General features: G+C 33.2%; 2 protein-coding genes across 3 annotated transcripts in view; both read left to right on the top strand.

The window, feature by feature from the left end:
- Positions 1-14,176, top strand: part of LOC120336611 (uncharacterized) — a 195,035-nt gene that overhangs the window by 31,218 nt on the left and 149,641 nt on the right. The gene's annotated exons all lie outside the window — the stretch shown is intronic.
- Positions 9,600-14,176, top strand: part of LOC120336614 (uncharacterized) — a 51,815-nt gene continuing 47,238 nt past the window's right edge. The window contains exon 1 of the mRNA XM_078110246.1: positions 9,600-9,747. Within this exon, the coding sequence (XP_077966372.1) occupies positions 9,610-9,747 (138 nt within the window). The 5' untranslated portion in view covers positions 9,600-9,609. The remainder of the gene's footprint in view (positions 9,748-14,176) is intronic.

Here is a 14,176-nt window from a genome sequence, read left to right on the forward strand (position 1 = left end):
GCTACGTGTCCATATATTTGAGCATAGCTCTCTTGTTTACGTATATAATGCAAGGTAGAAAAAAAAAGACTGTGGAAAACGATAATGCGTTTTTTGTATTCAGAAATATTTGTGTGATTAAATTATAATTATGTTGAAAACGTATTCTAAAATTCTATACGGTAAAAAGTGCGTTATCTAATTTGTTTGAAATTCTATCAGTTACAAACTGCGGTATTTAATGTGACAAAGCATTCTAAAGTAACCACCTGATCTGCATGTAAGTCATCGAAAATGCTATTGCTTAATAATCACGAATATCTATAGTCGAAATCGCTTTTTCATATTCGTGATTGAACGTAATTGTTTGCGTTTTGCGTTGCGGCTGTGCTACTCTATTGGATAATTGTGTTATATTGCCTTGAAATCATTCTAATCAATGTTCAAAATAAATCTTACTAAAGTGTAATTTATTTACTCGCGCGCATTAAACGAGTATTTATTTACGTATATAATGCAAGGTAGAAAAACAAAGACTGTGGAAAACGATAATGCGTTTTTTGTATTCAGAAATATTTGTGTGATTAAATTATAATTATGTTGAAAACGTATTCTAAAATTCTATACGGTAAAAAGTGCGTTATCTGATTTATTTGAAATTCTATCAGTTACAAACTGCGGTATTTAATGTGACAAAGAATTCTAAAGTAACCACCTGATCAGCATGTAAGTCATCGCCAATGCTATTGCCTAAAAATCACGAATATCTTTAGTCGAAATCGCTTTTTCATATTCGTGATTGAACGTAATTGTTTGCGTTTTGCGTTGCGGCTGTGCTATTTTGTTGAATAATTGTGTTATATTGCCTTGAAATCATTCTAATCAGATTATTTTGTTTGCTCAGAAAAGCTGCTAGAATAAAATGTATAAGTTCTTTATTTTTTTTTCTCGAAATAACCAAAATGTGAGTATGTGCCAAAATGTAGCGCGGTTTACGTCGTTTTTCCAGCTTAAGTAATTTAAAATTCTAATAATTTCATTATCACCTCGAAAATTTGTCTGAGATTGAGAGAGAGCTGAAAGTCGTAATCGCGCCATGAAACAAACAAGCATGCCTCGTAATTAGGCTTAAAGAAGGGCAGATCTTATGAGTGTTATAAGACAAATGAAATTTATCGACGGAAACTTCGTGCCTCTTGTTTTGTATAACACAGTGCGCGGTACAGTGCAATACAGTGTAGTTTCTTTTTTTCTAAATTTTTGTATTAATTAGTATTGCACAGTACAGTGCAAACAAATATAGAAAGTGCAAATTTGGGACATTGGATTTTCTTAAGCAGAGAAATAGATATGCCACATACTTAATAAAATTAATGAATTCACTGAAATATCACAAATGTTATACAAAATTAATTATTATTAATACTCACTGAGATATACAAAAAATAAATTTTTCGTTCGGGTACAATATTGCTTTTTGGAGTGTATCAAAGATTTAGTTTATTTACTTGTAAATATTTTATAATATTATTAAATTGAAATTTTCTTCAAAATAACATTGATGCGTATGATTTAGCAAGCTAAGTTTAGCTAGAAATTTGTCACATGAAAATAGTGAAATGTAGACAGGGGCACACATAATTCATCGATCAATTTTTTGCCAAAATGAAGCACTTCGGCTACCATGATTGCCCATGAGCATAGGAATACTTTGAAAAAACTTCGGCAGGGACAAAATTTATGAACAAATTTTTCATCGGATTAAGTGTTGTCATGTTAATAAAAACTAAAGAGCTCTAGAAGTATGTGCACCAAGATGGCGCACAGCCTGAATGTACTATGTGTACCAGGTAGAGTTCAGGTTGTGCGCCATCTTGGTGCGCATACTTCGAAAACACCAAAACTAGTACAGGTTCAAGATTTCAATATTGTCAGATGAAACTCTCTAACATAAACGAGTTGTCCAACTACAAGCCAAATATCTGCAATTCATTTTTTCTTGATTTTCTCGAAAGTGGCTCGAACGATCTAAGAAAATGACGTGCAGCAATCAGGCGTGTAATTAGGCCCATGTTAATTAATAAAACATGTACTAAAGATCCCAAACAAAATTCATACACACACTGAAAGAAAAGAAAGAAAATGAAAATAAAGAAGAAACCAGTGTCGGAGTTTTTAGTATTCAGAAATATTAGTTGGATTAAAATATAATTAATTTGAAAATGGGTTCTGAAATTCTATCAGTTAAAAAGACGCTATTTAATGTGACGAAGCTTTCTTTAAATAGTAACCTTAGCAATATGTAAATCATGGCTCATGCTTACTCTTCAAATTATTCATATTATTCTTCAAAAATATGTTTTATGCCAAGCCACTTATCCGCGACTTTACGTTGCCCTTTTCGCATTTTTGTAGTATTGTGAAATTTATTTATTCCTTCAACTTGCTTCGATTCCTTGATTTATGTAAGCTCGAACGTTCATGTGGACTTGTAAATATTCGTTACAAATTTTGTTAGTATAGGTCTTTGAGATATGGTTATTCTTAAAATGAATGAAGTCCACGGTAATAGCTTCGATCTCAAAATTTCATATCACAGAAATTGTAACGCTAGTATGAGGCACTCAGAACTATTATATAAGAACTGCGCAATGATAAGTCCGACATTGTCAATATTGACTTTTCAGCATATAACATCGCGATAATTAGATTTATTGCATTTTGAGATTCGTTGGGCAAAAGTAATTTGAGATTGCCGTCCAAAGTCAACGGTAGTGAGGCAACAAATATTGAAATATTCCAGCTTTCAGGAACAATATTCTTGCGTGTTAAAATACCAGTTTTGTGTAAAGTTCAAGGCCTTCCAATACAGTAATGACTAGTCTATTCGGAGCGGCTGTGATTTTAATAGAAATTTGTCATGTGCTAAATGAAATTTAATTGCAAGAAGTTATTGTCGCACGGACAACATAATGTTTGATTAAAATGTTACATTTCAAAGTAACAACTAATTCAGTAGTTCGTATACGGTAATAAATTTATTCAATTCTAGTTATTCACGAGTCAATATGAGTGCATTATTCGGATATTAGCCAACATAAATTAAACAATAAAGCTTTGCGTGTTGGCTCGGTTTTCTGATCACGCTAAAAACCATAGTTTAATTTGTTGGCGCGGTTTTGTTTTAAATACGCATTATTATCCACTATATTTAAAGTGGAAATGAATGACCTCTTATAATTTTTCTATGGATCAACTGGCAGTTCAACAATTAGTCAAAGCTAAGGGGACATTTGGTATAATTTAGAACTGATATTCATTCTAAAGTCGTTTCTAATTTTTAAATGCTTGTTCAAGAAGTTAACCAGTTTAATCATATTTAAAAGTGACATGTAATTACTCTATACTCATGATATTTATTCTTGTCGTAATTACTGTAGTTTCTGTTTACAAGGTTATAAATTAAATACAGTCGAATAAATGAATTTTTTTTAAACTTCACTATTAAAAAATTACTATAGTTTTTTTTGAAAAGTAACTATACCAATTTATCTAAGCAAAAACGAATCTTAGAATAATAAAATTTGTCTTGTTATTTTCGAATATGTTTTCGTTGTAATCCCGTATATTACAAACAATTCGAATGATAATACTCGTATTTCCCACAATTCGAGAATTCGTTTATGACGCCACCAAACCTTTCGACATAATTTTTGAATGGATATCATGAGGTAATATTGAATTCAATTGAGCTCTGTTACGACATTGATCAATGGGGGCATCGAAATAGCCTATGTCTTCTTGTCTTGTCTAAATTCGACCTTATGTGCAATGGCTGGATCAACCTTTGACAAAATAAGCAACAATCTGAAAAGCTTGATCGTTTGTCGGTCTGAACATCGCTGGGAAATCACGACGAATGACAAAAGACTCATAACGTACTTAAATATAGTCTTGTCGGTGAACTGCGGGACCTTGATAACAAGGCGTGAACCAGGAACGGCCGCACCAATTGTCAAGCTAGTCGGTCCTACTCATAGTCATAGTTGAACAAATGTAGATGGTAAAGAAAAGAGTTAATCAATATCAAATCTTTTCTTCGACTCTTAATTATTGCTCAAATATGGTTAAATACACAAGGGGATGTGTACATCATATATAATTTGATTCCCACCATTGAAAAACTGGATTCATTCGTTGCATATTTATCAAATGTATTATTATGGTATTATGGTATGAATGGAATGCCTAATTTTATGAAACTTACGATTGTGGTATTCTATTTGATAAAACAGTTTAAACCAAGTGCTTGAAAACATCCCTACTCACCTCTGCCCTTTAGAAAACCATGCTAAGCTAAATGTTAAAAGAGAAAAACAATTAAAATGGGTTCTAAATTTTTGTATGTGCCATCATGTATAATAATATTTTTTCGTGCTTGAATAATAAATAATTTAACTCCATTTTTTTTAATTTCATATAGCGAATGCTAGGAGTCGTAAGCAGTGCAAAATCTGTAAAAATAAATACAAATGATAATTAGCAACCCTTCGCGGGCCAATTAGCGCATAGGAAAATTTGCGCGACGTTTTGCAATGCAATGTATAACCCATGATGTCTGGAACTCTGGAATTTTCCTTATGGTCTTCCTTGGAAGAAAAGCTAATTTCCTACGCAGCAATATAGGAAATAACTTTATATGACGTTTGGAAGGGATAAAATATCGCTTAAATTTCGCGTGTGTACTCACCCCTTCGATAGAAAAACGTCGCACAACTGAAATAAGATTTAATAAATCTTAGCGTTGCACGCTAATTAATAATCCAAGCAAGTCCGATAAGTTCTTATTTTGAAGTTTAATTCATATGCTACGCTACATAAAAAAATGAGCCTTTTACAACATCAGGAAGGTGTGAAATGAACGAGTCGTTCGATCGCAGCTGCCATTACAGAAAAAAGTGAGTTTACATAACCGTGATATCGCTCAAATTCTCAATGTTTCACGATTATATTTCCTTTTATGATTCATAATAAATGTTTTATTATGACTCATAAAAGCTTTCACAAGATAACGAACAAATAAACAACATAACAATCGATCAATCATAGCCTAGCCTGATTCGATGTGGAGACTTTTCAAAGAGAAAAAGATTTTTTGCGCGCGATTCACTCGCGATATATGCACAAGTTTGGTATCATATAATACGTAAAACCAATACGCAGTTAACTGTATAGTCACACTTGAGCTTTGGAAAAGAATATATCGTCCAGCAGCTGACAGAATGAGAAGCTGAATTTTTATTTTGGTATTTTAATATTTTGGTATCTCAAAAAGATCTTATCAATGATATATAATTACTGATATATTGGATATCTTGGGTCGTATGGCATGAATAAGAATGGGCATACAAAGTTGGGCCATATTGCTCGTCTAGAGCAGGATCTGATTCTGAAATTCTATCGTAAAAAGTACTGAATTTTTTTATTTATTTTTAAGAGTAAACTTTACTACATGGGAATAAACATATACGTCCGATCTTGATAAAAAAAAAAGACGAATGAAAAGAGATCCGAATATTGATTGTGTGCTATAAGGCAGCTCATTATACGTCTTAAGTAATGAACGTTTCTAAATATTTCAACATCAACAAATTGAAAATTTATTATACATGGAAAGAGAGCTAGAAATTGTAATTGGGCGTAAAGTTTGGCCGTAAAGATCGTTTATTTATAAGTGTGATAAGACGAACGAAATTTACTGCTAAAATATTGTTGATGAATACAAACAGTATGGATTGTTATTACAAAACGCTTCATAACAAACAAATAATAGCTTTTTTAAAGCATTCAAATCTTCTCGTATTTCCAATTGCTTCGCTTTCATTGTTAAAATTTTTTACATGGAATTCCATGGCAGCAATTTTTACGGTATTTTCCGCTTAAAATTACTCAATTTGCCTTCTAAAAATTACAGGGCAATCCCGTTTTCACAGCCCAAATTGCAGGGAATTTCCAGTAATATTTATCTGACTTTCCGAGTTGATTTCACCTTAATTCCAAGTGAAACCGACCTGCTTTTCCCTGTAGAAAGTACACGACTTGCATGTATACTTGACATGGATGTTCGTGTAAAATGCGTGATAGAATTTCCCTGTATATGCAGTTACAGGGAATTCCGTGGTAGCAATTTAAACTTGGAATTCCGTGTATTCTCTAAGACTAAGTAACACCCAATCTTATGACAGATCAACTAAAACAAACTTAGAGAAGTTTTTACTCATAAACGAATCACCAAAAAATTAAGCATAAAAATCACAGACACTGACAGTGGATGTGGTAACGACCCCAAAACTTTCAATATGTTTTTAGTGGATTTTCGAGGATGTCATCGAAATAACAAATTTTTCAGCATGCGCCAAGACAACTTCCAAATACGACCATGAACTCAAGCTAGAAGTCCTAATATTTAATCCCCATCCCCTCAAAAATATATTGTTTCCGACTTCCAATTGGTTATTGTCCAAATCTGAAGAACAGTACATTATATAAATGAAGTTTGATTTTGAAAATTAGTGGATTTCCAAAAATCAGGTTTTCGAGGGAAATTTTAACAAAAAACAGCCGAAAATTTTCTTTTTATATAGTCTGGAGCGATTTTCTGGTGCTTTGATACTCCAGAGCCGTATTCCTTGCATTCTAAGTAAAATATTTTGAATAATTTAATACCAAAATAGGTTGAATAACTTTTTGGCAGGCAAAATTAATCAAAAAAAGATGTTTTTTTTCAAGATTTCCAACGAGTCGATTTAGGTACTAATATACATAGTCACCCATCTTCCGCTCATTGTACTGCCATTGATAATGGACGTTCACAAATTCAATATGCATATTGAATACGTTAACGTCCTTTACCAATGACAGTACTGTGAGCGAAGGATAGGTGACAGCATATGACTGAGTACTTGTAAAATCTACTTGGACTATAGTTGAAAATCTAGAAAAATATAACTTGTTCGATCGATTTTGAGTTTTTTAATTCAAGATGTCTTACATAGAATACAAGGAATATAACTATGAAATATCAAAACTCTAGAGAGGAATCGCACCAGACTATTACAATGGAAGTTTTCATACAATTTTCCACCTCCCAAAAAAACGGGAAATCCCCCATTTTAACAAAATCAAACTTTAAAGAAAAATAGGGATTTCCTCAATGTAAGTTAACAGGAAAACTAGGTAAAAAACCGTGAGTTTTTTCGTTACACAGTGTATTCGAAATTATATATAGTGAGTTCGCATATTTTATAGGTTGCATATTTTCTTCAGCTACCTCCGAACCTTCGGGTTGATCTCATGTCGAATTTCTTTTCTTCAGTTTTACTGTCTGCTTACCGAAATATCTGAAAAAGAAAGAGGTCATAAATCCTAAACAAACATATATGCACAATTAGCAAGTGCCAGCCAATATTCAGGCAAGTATTGACAACCCCATTATGTCAAATACAAAGTCGGAGAAACAAGCACATCTCGTCTGTTTTTTAACTCCATATAAAGTTCTAGTATGATGCTTGTTATTCAGCACAACTAATAATCCTGCACAGCAGTCAAGTTAGAATCTGAGTAGTTGTAAACAAAAAAATATATTTACTTACCATTATGTTGTCATAAAATGCTCAATAGAAGTTGTTTCAACCTACTTTTGAATGAACTCAAGAATAGCAGCAGTCTTCCTTGGGTAGACCAAAGGCAAAAACATGCCATGAATACATACATTATTCTATTAAAAAATCCTCCACTGTTGCCAATATTATCCTCTCAATAGACAGATAGTAATAATATTACAATGTCACAGTACCGCCTGTAAAAAGGAAAGTGTACTTAGCTCAAACCCAAAGTCTACATATTTGGAGAGACTTACAACGCAGTGCTATTGACAAACATCAAGATAAGATGGTGGATCGTTTTGCTTAAGAACAGGAAAACCACAGTGTGAACAGCAAGAAATGAGTCTCGGGGGTATAACATGAGAGTCATAGTTCTACTTGCGGACGAGCACGTGAGAGATATATTCGAAAACAGGTCTTATTCACCATTGCTCAAATTTGGTTATTAATGGTATTATTAGAGATTTAGGAAACATAATATCGAAGTTGTATTCTTTGTGATTGTATCACTTGATTTTTTGTTTACTATGGCCACATATGGTAAAAGCACTTCTCTCTGTAAGCCACTACATAGACATGCATTATTGGTAACACTTACCTGCAGACATTGATCGATTTTTCATCGAGGGTATTGAGCAACTCATTCTGCCCTTCCTTGTAGGTGAAATGTTCGTCTAGAAATCCACTCTCAAATAGGAAGGCCAACCCAGTCTGAATGTCTGCAATCGGCAAATTGTTTTTGATATCAAGTCTGTGTTGCGTGTGATGCTTTTATCATAGAGTATCTCTCGCAATAACAGCATCTTTTACTGGTTTCTTATACTCTAATTGTAACATGCTCTAATTGACATGCTTGACAATCATGCTAGAAGTTTGAAAAGATTTCTGACAAGTTGTTAATGAACAATTTAAATCCATTTTTTGAGCATTTACATATAGACCTATAAGTCATCTCAACTTTCTGACATTATATAGCTATCACATAGTTCGGTAATATACTGGTATCGCCTACCCATCAGTATAGCTCAAACATCCTACATTGATCAACTTCCTCAATAAAACGGAAGAACTCGCCTTCTTGGTCAATGGCGGATCGCGGTTCGTGACAGTCAGTCGCTTTATCGCTTGCCGCAAACGTTTTGGCGCGAGAAAATAAGCGTCTGTGATTAGTTTGTTTGAAAACGAGAGAATACAGTAGCCAATAGAAAAGCAAAAGAGATGACGTAGAGTGAAATCCCATCGTTCTTTCTGGAATTCTCAGTATATTTTACGGCGTCACAAAAACAGAGAAGTGAAATGTATTTTTAACTGCCATTTCCTCGTTAAATCTACGAAAATTTTTAGCAGTGTTGCTGCATTGATTGCATGACCCCTTGGCAATCCAAGCATATACGTTGATGTATGGATATCGTTCGATGTTTGACCAAATAATTTGATATTGCATAAAGCAAACTCCAAACTTTTGCTTTATTACTGATGAGAACAAAAATTGGAATTTGAAACATTAATATTTACAAAGAGTTCTCTATTACGCAAATTTAAAATCAGATGAATATCACATTTCAATGACCGTTATTGATGAACATTTTAAATCGAAGTTCAGGGGTAAAACTTATTTAACATATATGGTGTTTGTTCTTCACCCATATGTGGAGACGAATGGCGGGGAGGAAAATTAGGATTAGGATTTACATATTTATCCCGGGGGAGAATAAAGCATAGAAGACGGCTCAACCATATGGCGAACCACGGCCTCTCCTCCGGTTATCATTTCAAGTCGGGTATGGGATTAGTTAGGTATTCCTTTTCGGAAGCATGGATTCGAACCTGCGAACCCACGCAAAGTAATCAGAGATGCGGTGGCAGCGTATTCCAAATGCAAATGGGAATGAATACCTCTTGGCTCAAAATAGTAATTTTATTAATAATTTTGCAGATCAATCAATTTGCCCTATTAGACAAGACCATGGAGTCCGAAGCGTTTCATAAATTTGCTCAAGTTGCCTCAACTACAGGAGCAGATGTATTGCAATTTGAAAACTGTAATCTGACAAGAGAAAAACTGAATGCATTTGCACAAGGAGCCACTGATTTCGGCTTGAAAGTAAGAAGTTAGAATATTTTTGATGAATACTTAATACTTATTCAATGTTCAAAATGAATCTTACTAAAGCGTATTTTATTTACCAACGCGCATTATCAAAAGAGTATTTATTAAAGTATAAAATGCAAGGTAGAAAAAAAAGACTGTGGAAAACGATAATGCGTTTTTTGTATTCAGAAATTTTGTGTGATTAAGTTATAATTATGTTGAAAACGTATTCTAAAATTTTATACGGTAAAAAGTGCGGTATTTAATGTGACAAAGCATTCTTAAGTAACCACCTGATCAGCATGTAAGTCATCACCAATGCTATTGCCTAATAATCACGAATATCTTTAGTAAGAAATAAATTTGCGTTCGGGTAGAATATTGCCTTTTGGAGTTTATCAAAGATCAGTTTATTCACTTGTAAATATTTTCATAATATTAATAAGTTGAAATTTTTTAAAAAGAAGATTGATGCGTATAATGTAGCAGGCTAAGGTTTATCTAGAAATTTGTCAAATGAAAATAGTGAAAAGTTGACAAGATATCATTAATGTTTTATTCATTACCTCTCGCGGCTAGAAATGGTTGTGATGTCGTCAGTTATATTGTAACATGACGTTTTATCACATCTTTGGTTTTTTTGAACTTACGATCCAATATATTTGGTCTATTAGCGTACGTGACGTACTCGAATTTTCCACATTTTGAGAATTTGTTTATGACGCCACAATACATTTAACATGGTTTCTAAAACCATATCATGACGTAATAATAAACACAATTGAGCTCTGTTACGACTTGATCAATAGGGGCATCGAAATAGCCTACGTCCTCTTGCTGTCTAAATTCGATCTTAAGTGGACCGATGGTTGGATTCACCTTTGAGCAAAATAAACACGTGTTTTGCGCACCAGGAAAAAGAGCACCACAGTTTTTTTCATAGTTTCCATTTCAATTTTCGAAAGTTCGTCAGTCTTTAATATTATGATTCAAGTTGGTCAGACGATACAGACAAAGGCGAAACCCCCCGTATTAAATTTTTTCAAGGACCGAAAAAGTATCTCATAGGGCGTGCGATTTGCTAATGGATATTTGGTTGAAATCGCTGATTTCTTTTCGTCAGCGTGACGTAAGTATTTATTTCGTGAACTTCGGTGTTATGTCGGTAAACTATATTTCGGCAAATTAGTCGATTCCAACAAATTATCCCGGCATGTGCCACGGGGACGTCGGTAATTAGTTTTTTTCATTTTCGAAGCAATGCCACAAGAGTAAAACAAATTGTTATTATGCGGTGACACAGGCAAAATATATATATAACCAAATGAGTGAATCCGCAACTCGAATTTTGTGAAGTGAACGTCAGCCGCTTGTCAACTGATCGAATATTCGTTTTAATACTAAGAAAATAAAGCAAACGAAAACAACGGCATTCTTATTAAAGCTGTAGAAAATCTGTTCAAGATCTTTACAGCTTGGACATTGGGTATATCTAATTGTCTTTTTATACTATCTAAATTTTTTTTTGTTACATTGGCTATGCCAGCTCAAACATCAAGAACAGAGATTTTGAAAACATTTTCACAGAGAGCGACTGATATTGGTTTAAAAGTAGGAAGTTAAAATATTGTTGATGATATGCTTTGAATGTCTACTTCATTGTAAAGTACCATAATGAACGGCATCCCCTATGTCCTCCGATAATCTGAGCAACTATTGAAAATTAGAATATTGTTGACGAAATGCTTTCAATGTCTATTTAATTGTAAATTATCAGCATGACTAGCATCATCAACATTTACATGTACACACGAGTAAAATAGGTTACATGCGTACATGCAAGCGTGCATACTCACGAAGTCGGTTTTTACTCCTCGCACTTGAAGATGCATAAACAGAAGGGCTCAAAATAGGTAGTATAACAACTCAAAGGGTGCACTAACAGATATTTTCCTTTCAACAATCTAGTCTAGTGTATGCTACTTAGTTAATAGACGATACCATTAAAAGAAAATGTGAGATGCAATAAACAAATTTTAATTTTTGTTTCGTTAATTGCTAGTTTTGTTGTCATAGTGCGATATTTTCTGAAAATAAATGAATATTTTACCCAAGTGCCAAAATAGATCGGACTAAATGCTGTTAGCCATGACGATGAATCACAATTTGAAAAGCACGATTGTTTGTCGGTCTTAACATTGCTGGGAAATCACGACGAATGACAAAACACTCATACTGTAACAAAATATAGTCTTGTCGGTAAACTGCGTGACCTTGATAACAAGAAACGACCAGAAACGGCCGCACCAATTGTCAAGCTAATCGGTCCAGGCGAAAAATAATACTCATAGTTGAACAAATGTAGATGGTAAAAAAAAGAGTTAATCAATATCAAATATTTGCTTCGACTCTTAATTATTGCTCAAATATGGTTAAATACAAAAGGGGATGTGTACATCATATATAGTTTGATTCCCACAATTGGAAAACTGGATTCATTCGTTGCATGTTTATCAAATGTATTATTATAGTAATATAGTAAAATTGTATGCCTAATTTTATGAACATTACGATTGTTCTATATTCTATTTGATAAAATAATTTAAACCAAGTGTTTGAAAACATCCCTACTCACCTCTGCCCTTCAATAAAACCATGCTAAGCTAAATGTTAAAAGAGAAAAACAATTAAAATGGGTTCTAAATTTTAGTGTGTGCCATTATGTATAATAATTTAATTTTCGTGCTTGAATAATGAATAATTCAATTCAAAAATTTGTATCTCATATAACGAATGCTAGGAGTCGTAAGCAGTACAAAATCTGTAAAAATAAATACAAATGATAATTAGCAACCTTACGTGGGCCAATTAGCGCATAAGAAAATTTGCGCGACGTTTTGCATTGCCATGTATAAACTATGAGGTCTGGAACTCTGGAATTTTCATTATGGTCTAGCTTGGAAGAAAAGCTAATTTTCTACGCAACAATGTAGGAAATAAATTTATATAACGATTGGAAGTGATAAAATAGCGCCTAAATTTCGCGCGTGTACTCCCCGCTAGGAGGATTTAATAAATCAAAATAATAATAGGATTTAATAAATCTCAGCGTTGCCCTTTAATAATCCAAGCAAGTCCGATAAGTTCTTATTTTGAAGTTCAATTAATATGCTACGCTACATAAAAAAGTGAGCCCTTTACAACATCAGGAAGGTGTGAAATGAACGAGTCGTTCGATCGCAGCTGCCATTACAGAAAAAAAAGTGAGTTTACATAACCTTGACATCTCTCAAATTCTCAATGTTTCACGATTATATTTCCTTTTATGATTTATAATAAATGTTTTATTATGACTCATAAAAGCTTTCACAAGATAACGAACAAATAAACAACAGAACAATCGATCAATCATAGCCTAGCCTGATTCGATGTGGAGACTTCAAAGAGAAAAAAATTTATTCGCGCGATTCACTCGCGATATATGCACAAGTTTGGTATCATATAATACGTAAAACCAATACGCAGTTAACTGTATAGTCACAATTGAGCTTTGGAACAGAATACCTCGTCCAACAGCTGACAGAATGAGGAAACCTGAATTTTTATTTTTGTATTTTAATATTTTGATATCTCAAAAAGATCCAATCAATGATATATAATTATTGGGTCGTATGGTATGAATAAGAATGGCCATACAAAGTTGGGCCGAATTGCTCGTCTAGAGCAGGATCTGATTCTGAAATTCTATCGTAAAAAGTACTGATATTATTTTTTTATTTTTAAAAGTAAACCTTACTACATGGGAATAAACATATACTTCCGATCTTGATAAAAAAAAAAGACGAATGAAGAGATATCCGAATTTTGATTGTGTGCTATAAGGCAGCTCAGTATACGTCTTAAGTAATGAACGTTTCTAAAAATTTCAACATCAACAACTTGAAAATTTATTCTACATGGAAAGTGAGCTAGAAAATGTAATTGGGCGTAAAGTTCGGCCGTAAAGATCGTTTATTTATGAGTGTTATAAGACGAACGAAATTTACTGCTAAAATATTGTTGATGGATTTAAACAGTATGGAGTGTTATTACGAAACGCTTCATAACAAACAAATAATAGCTTTTTAAAGCATTCAAATCTCTTCGTATTTCCAATTACTTCGCTTTGTTGTATTGATTGCATGACTCCTTAGCAATCCAATCATGTTATAAACGTTGATGTATGGATATCGTTCGATGTTTGACCAAACAATTTGATATTGCATAAAGAAAAATCCAAATTTTTGCTTTATTATTGATGAGAACAAAAATTGAAATTGGAAACATTAATATTTACAAACAGTTCTCTCTTACGCAAATTTGAAATCAGATGAATATCACATTTCAATGACCGTTATTGATGAACATTTTAAATCGAAGTTCAGGGGTAAAACCTATTTGA

The sequence above is a fragment of the Styela clava genome, chromosome 2 (genome assembly GCF_964204865.1).
Source record: "Styela clava chromosome 2, kaStyClav1.hap1.2, whole genome shotgun sequence".
In the NCBI taxonomy this organism is placed as follows: domain Eukaryota; kingdom Metazoa; phylum Chordata; class Ascidiacea; order Stolidobranchia; family Styelidae; genus Styela; species Styela clava.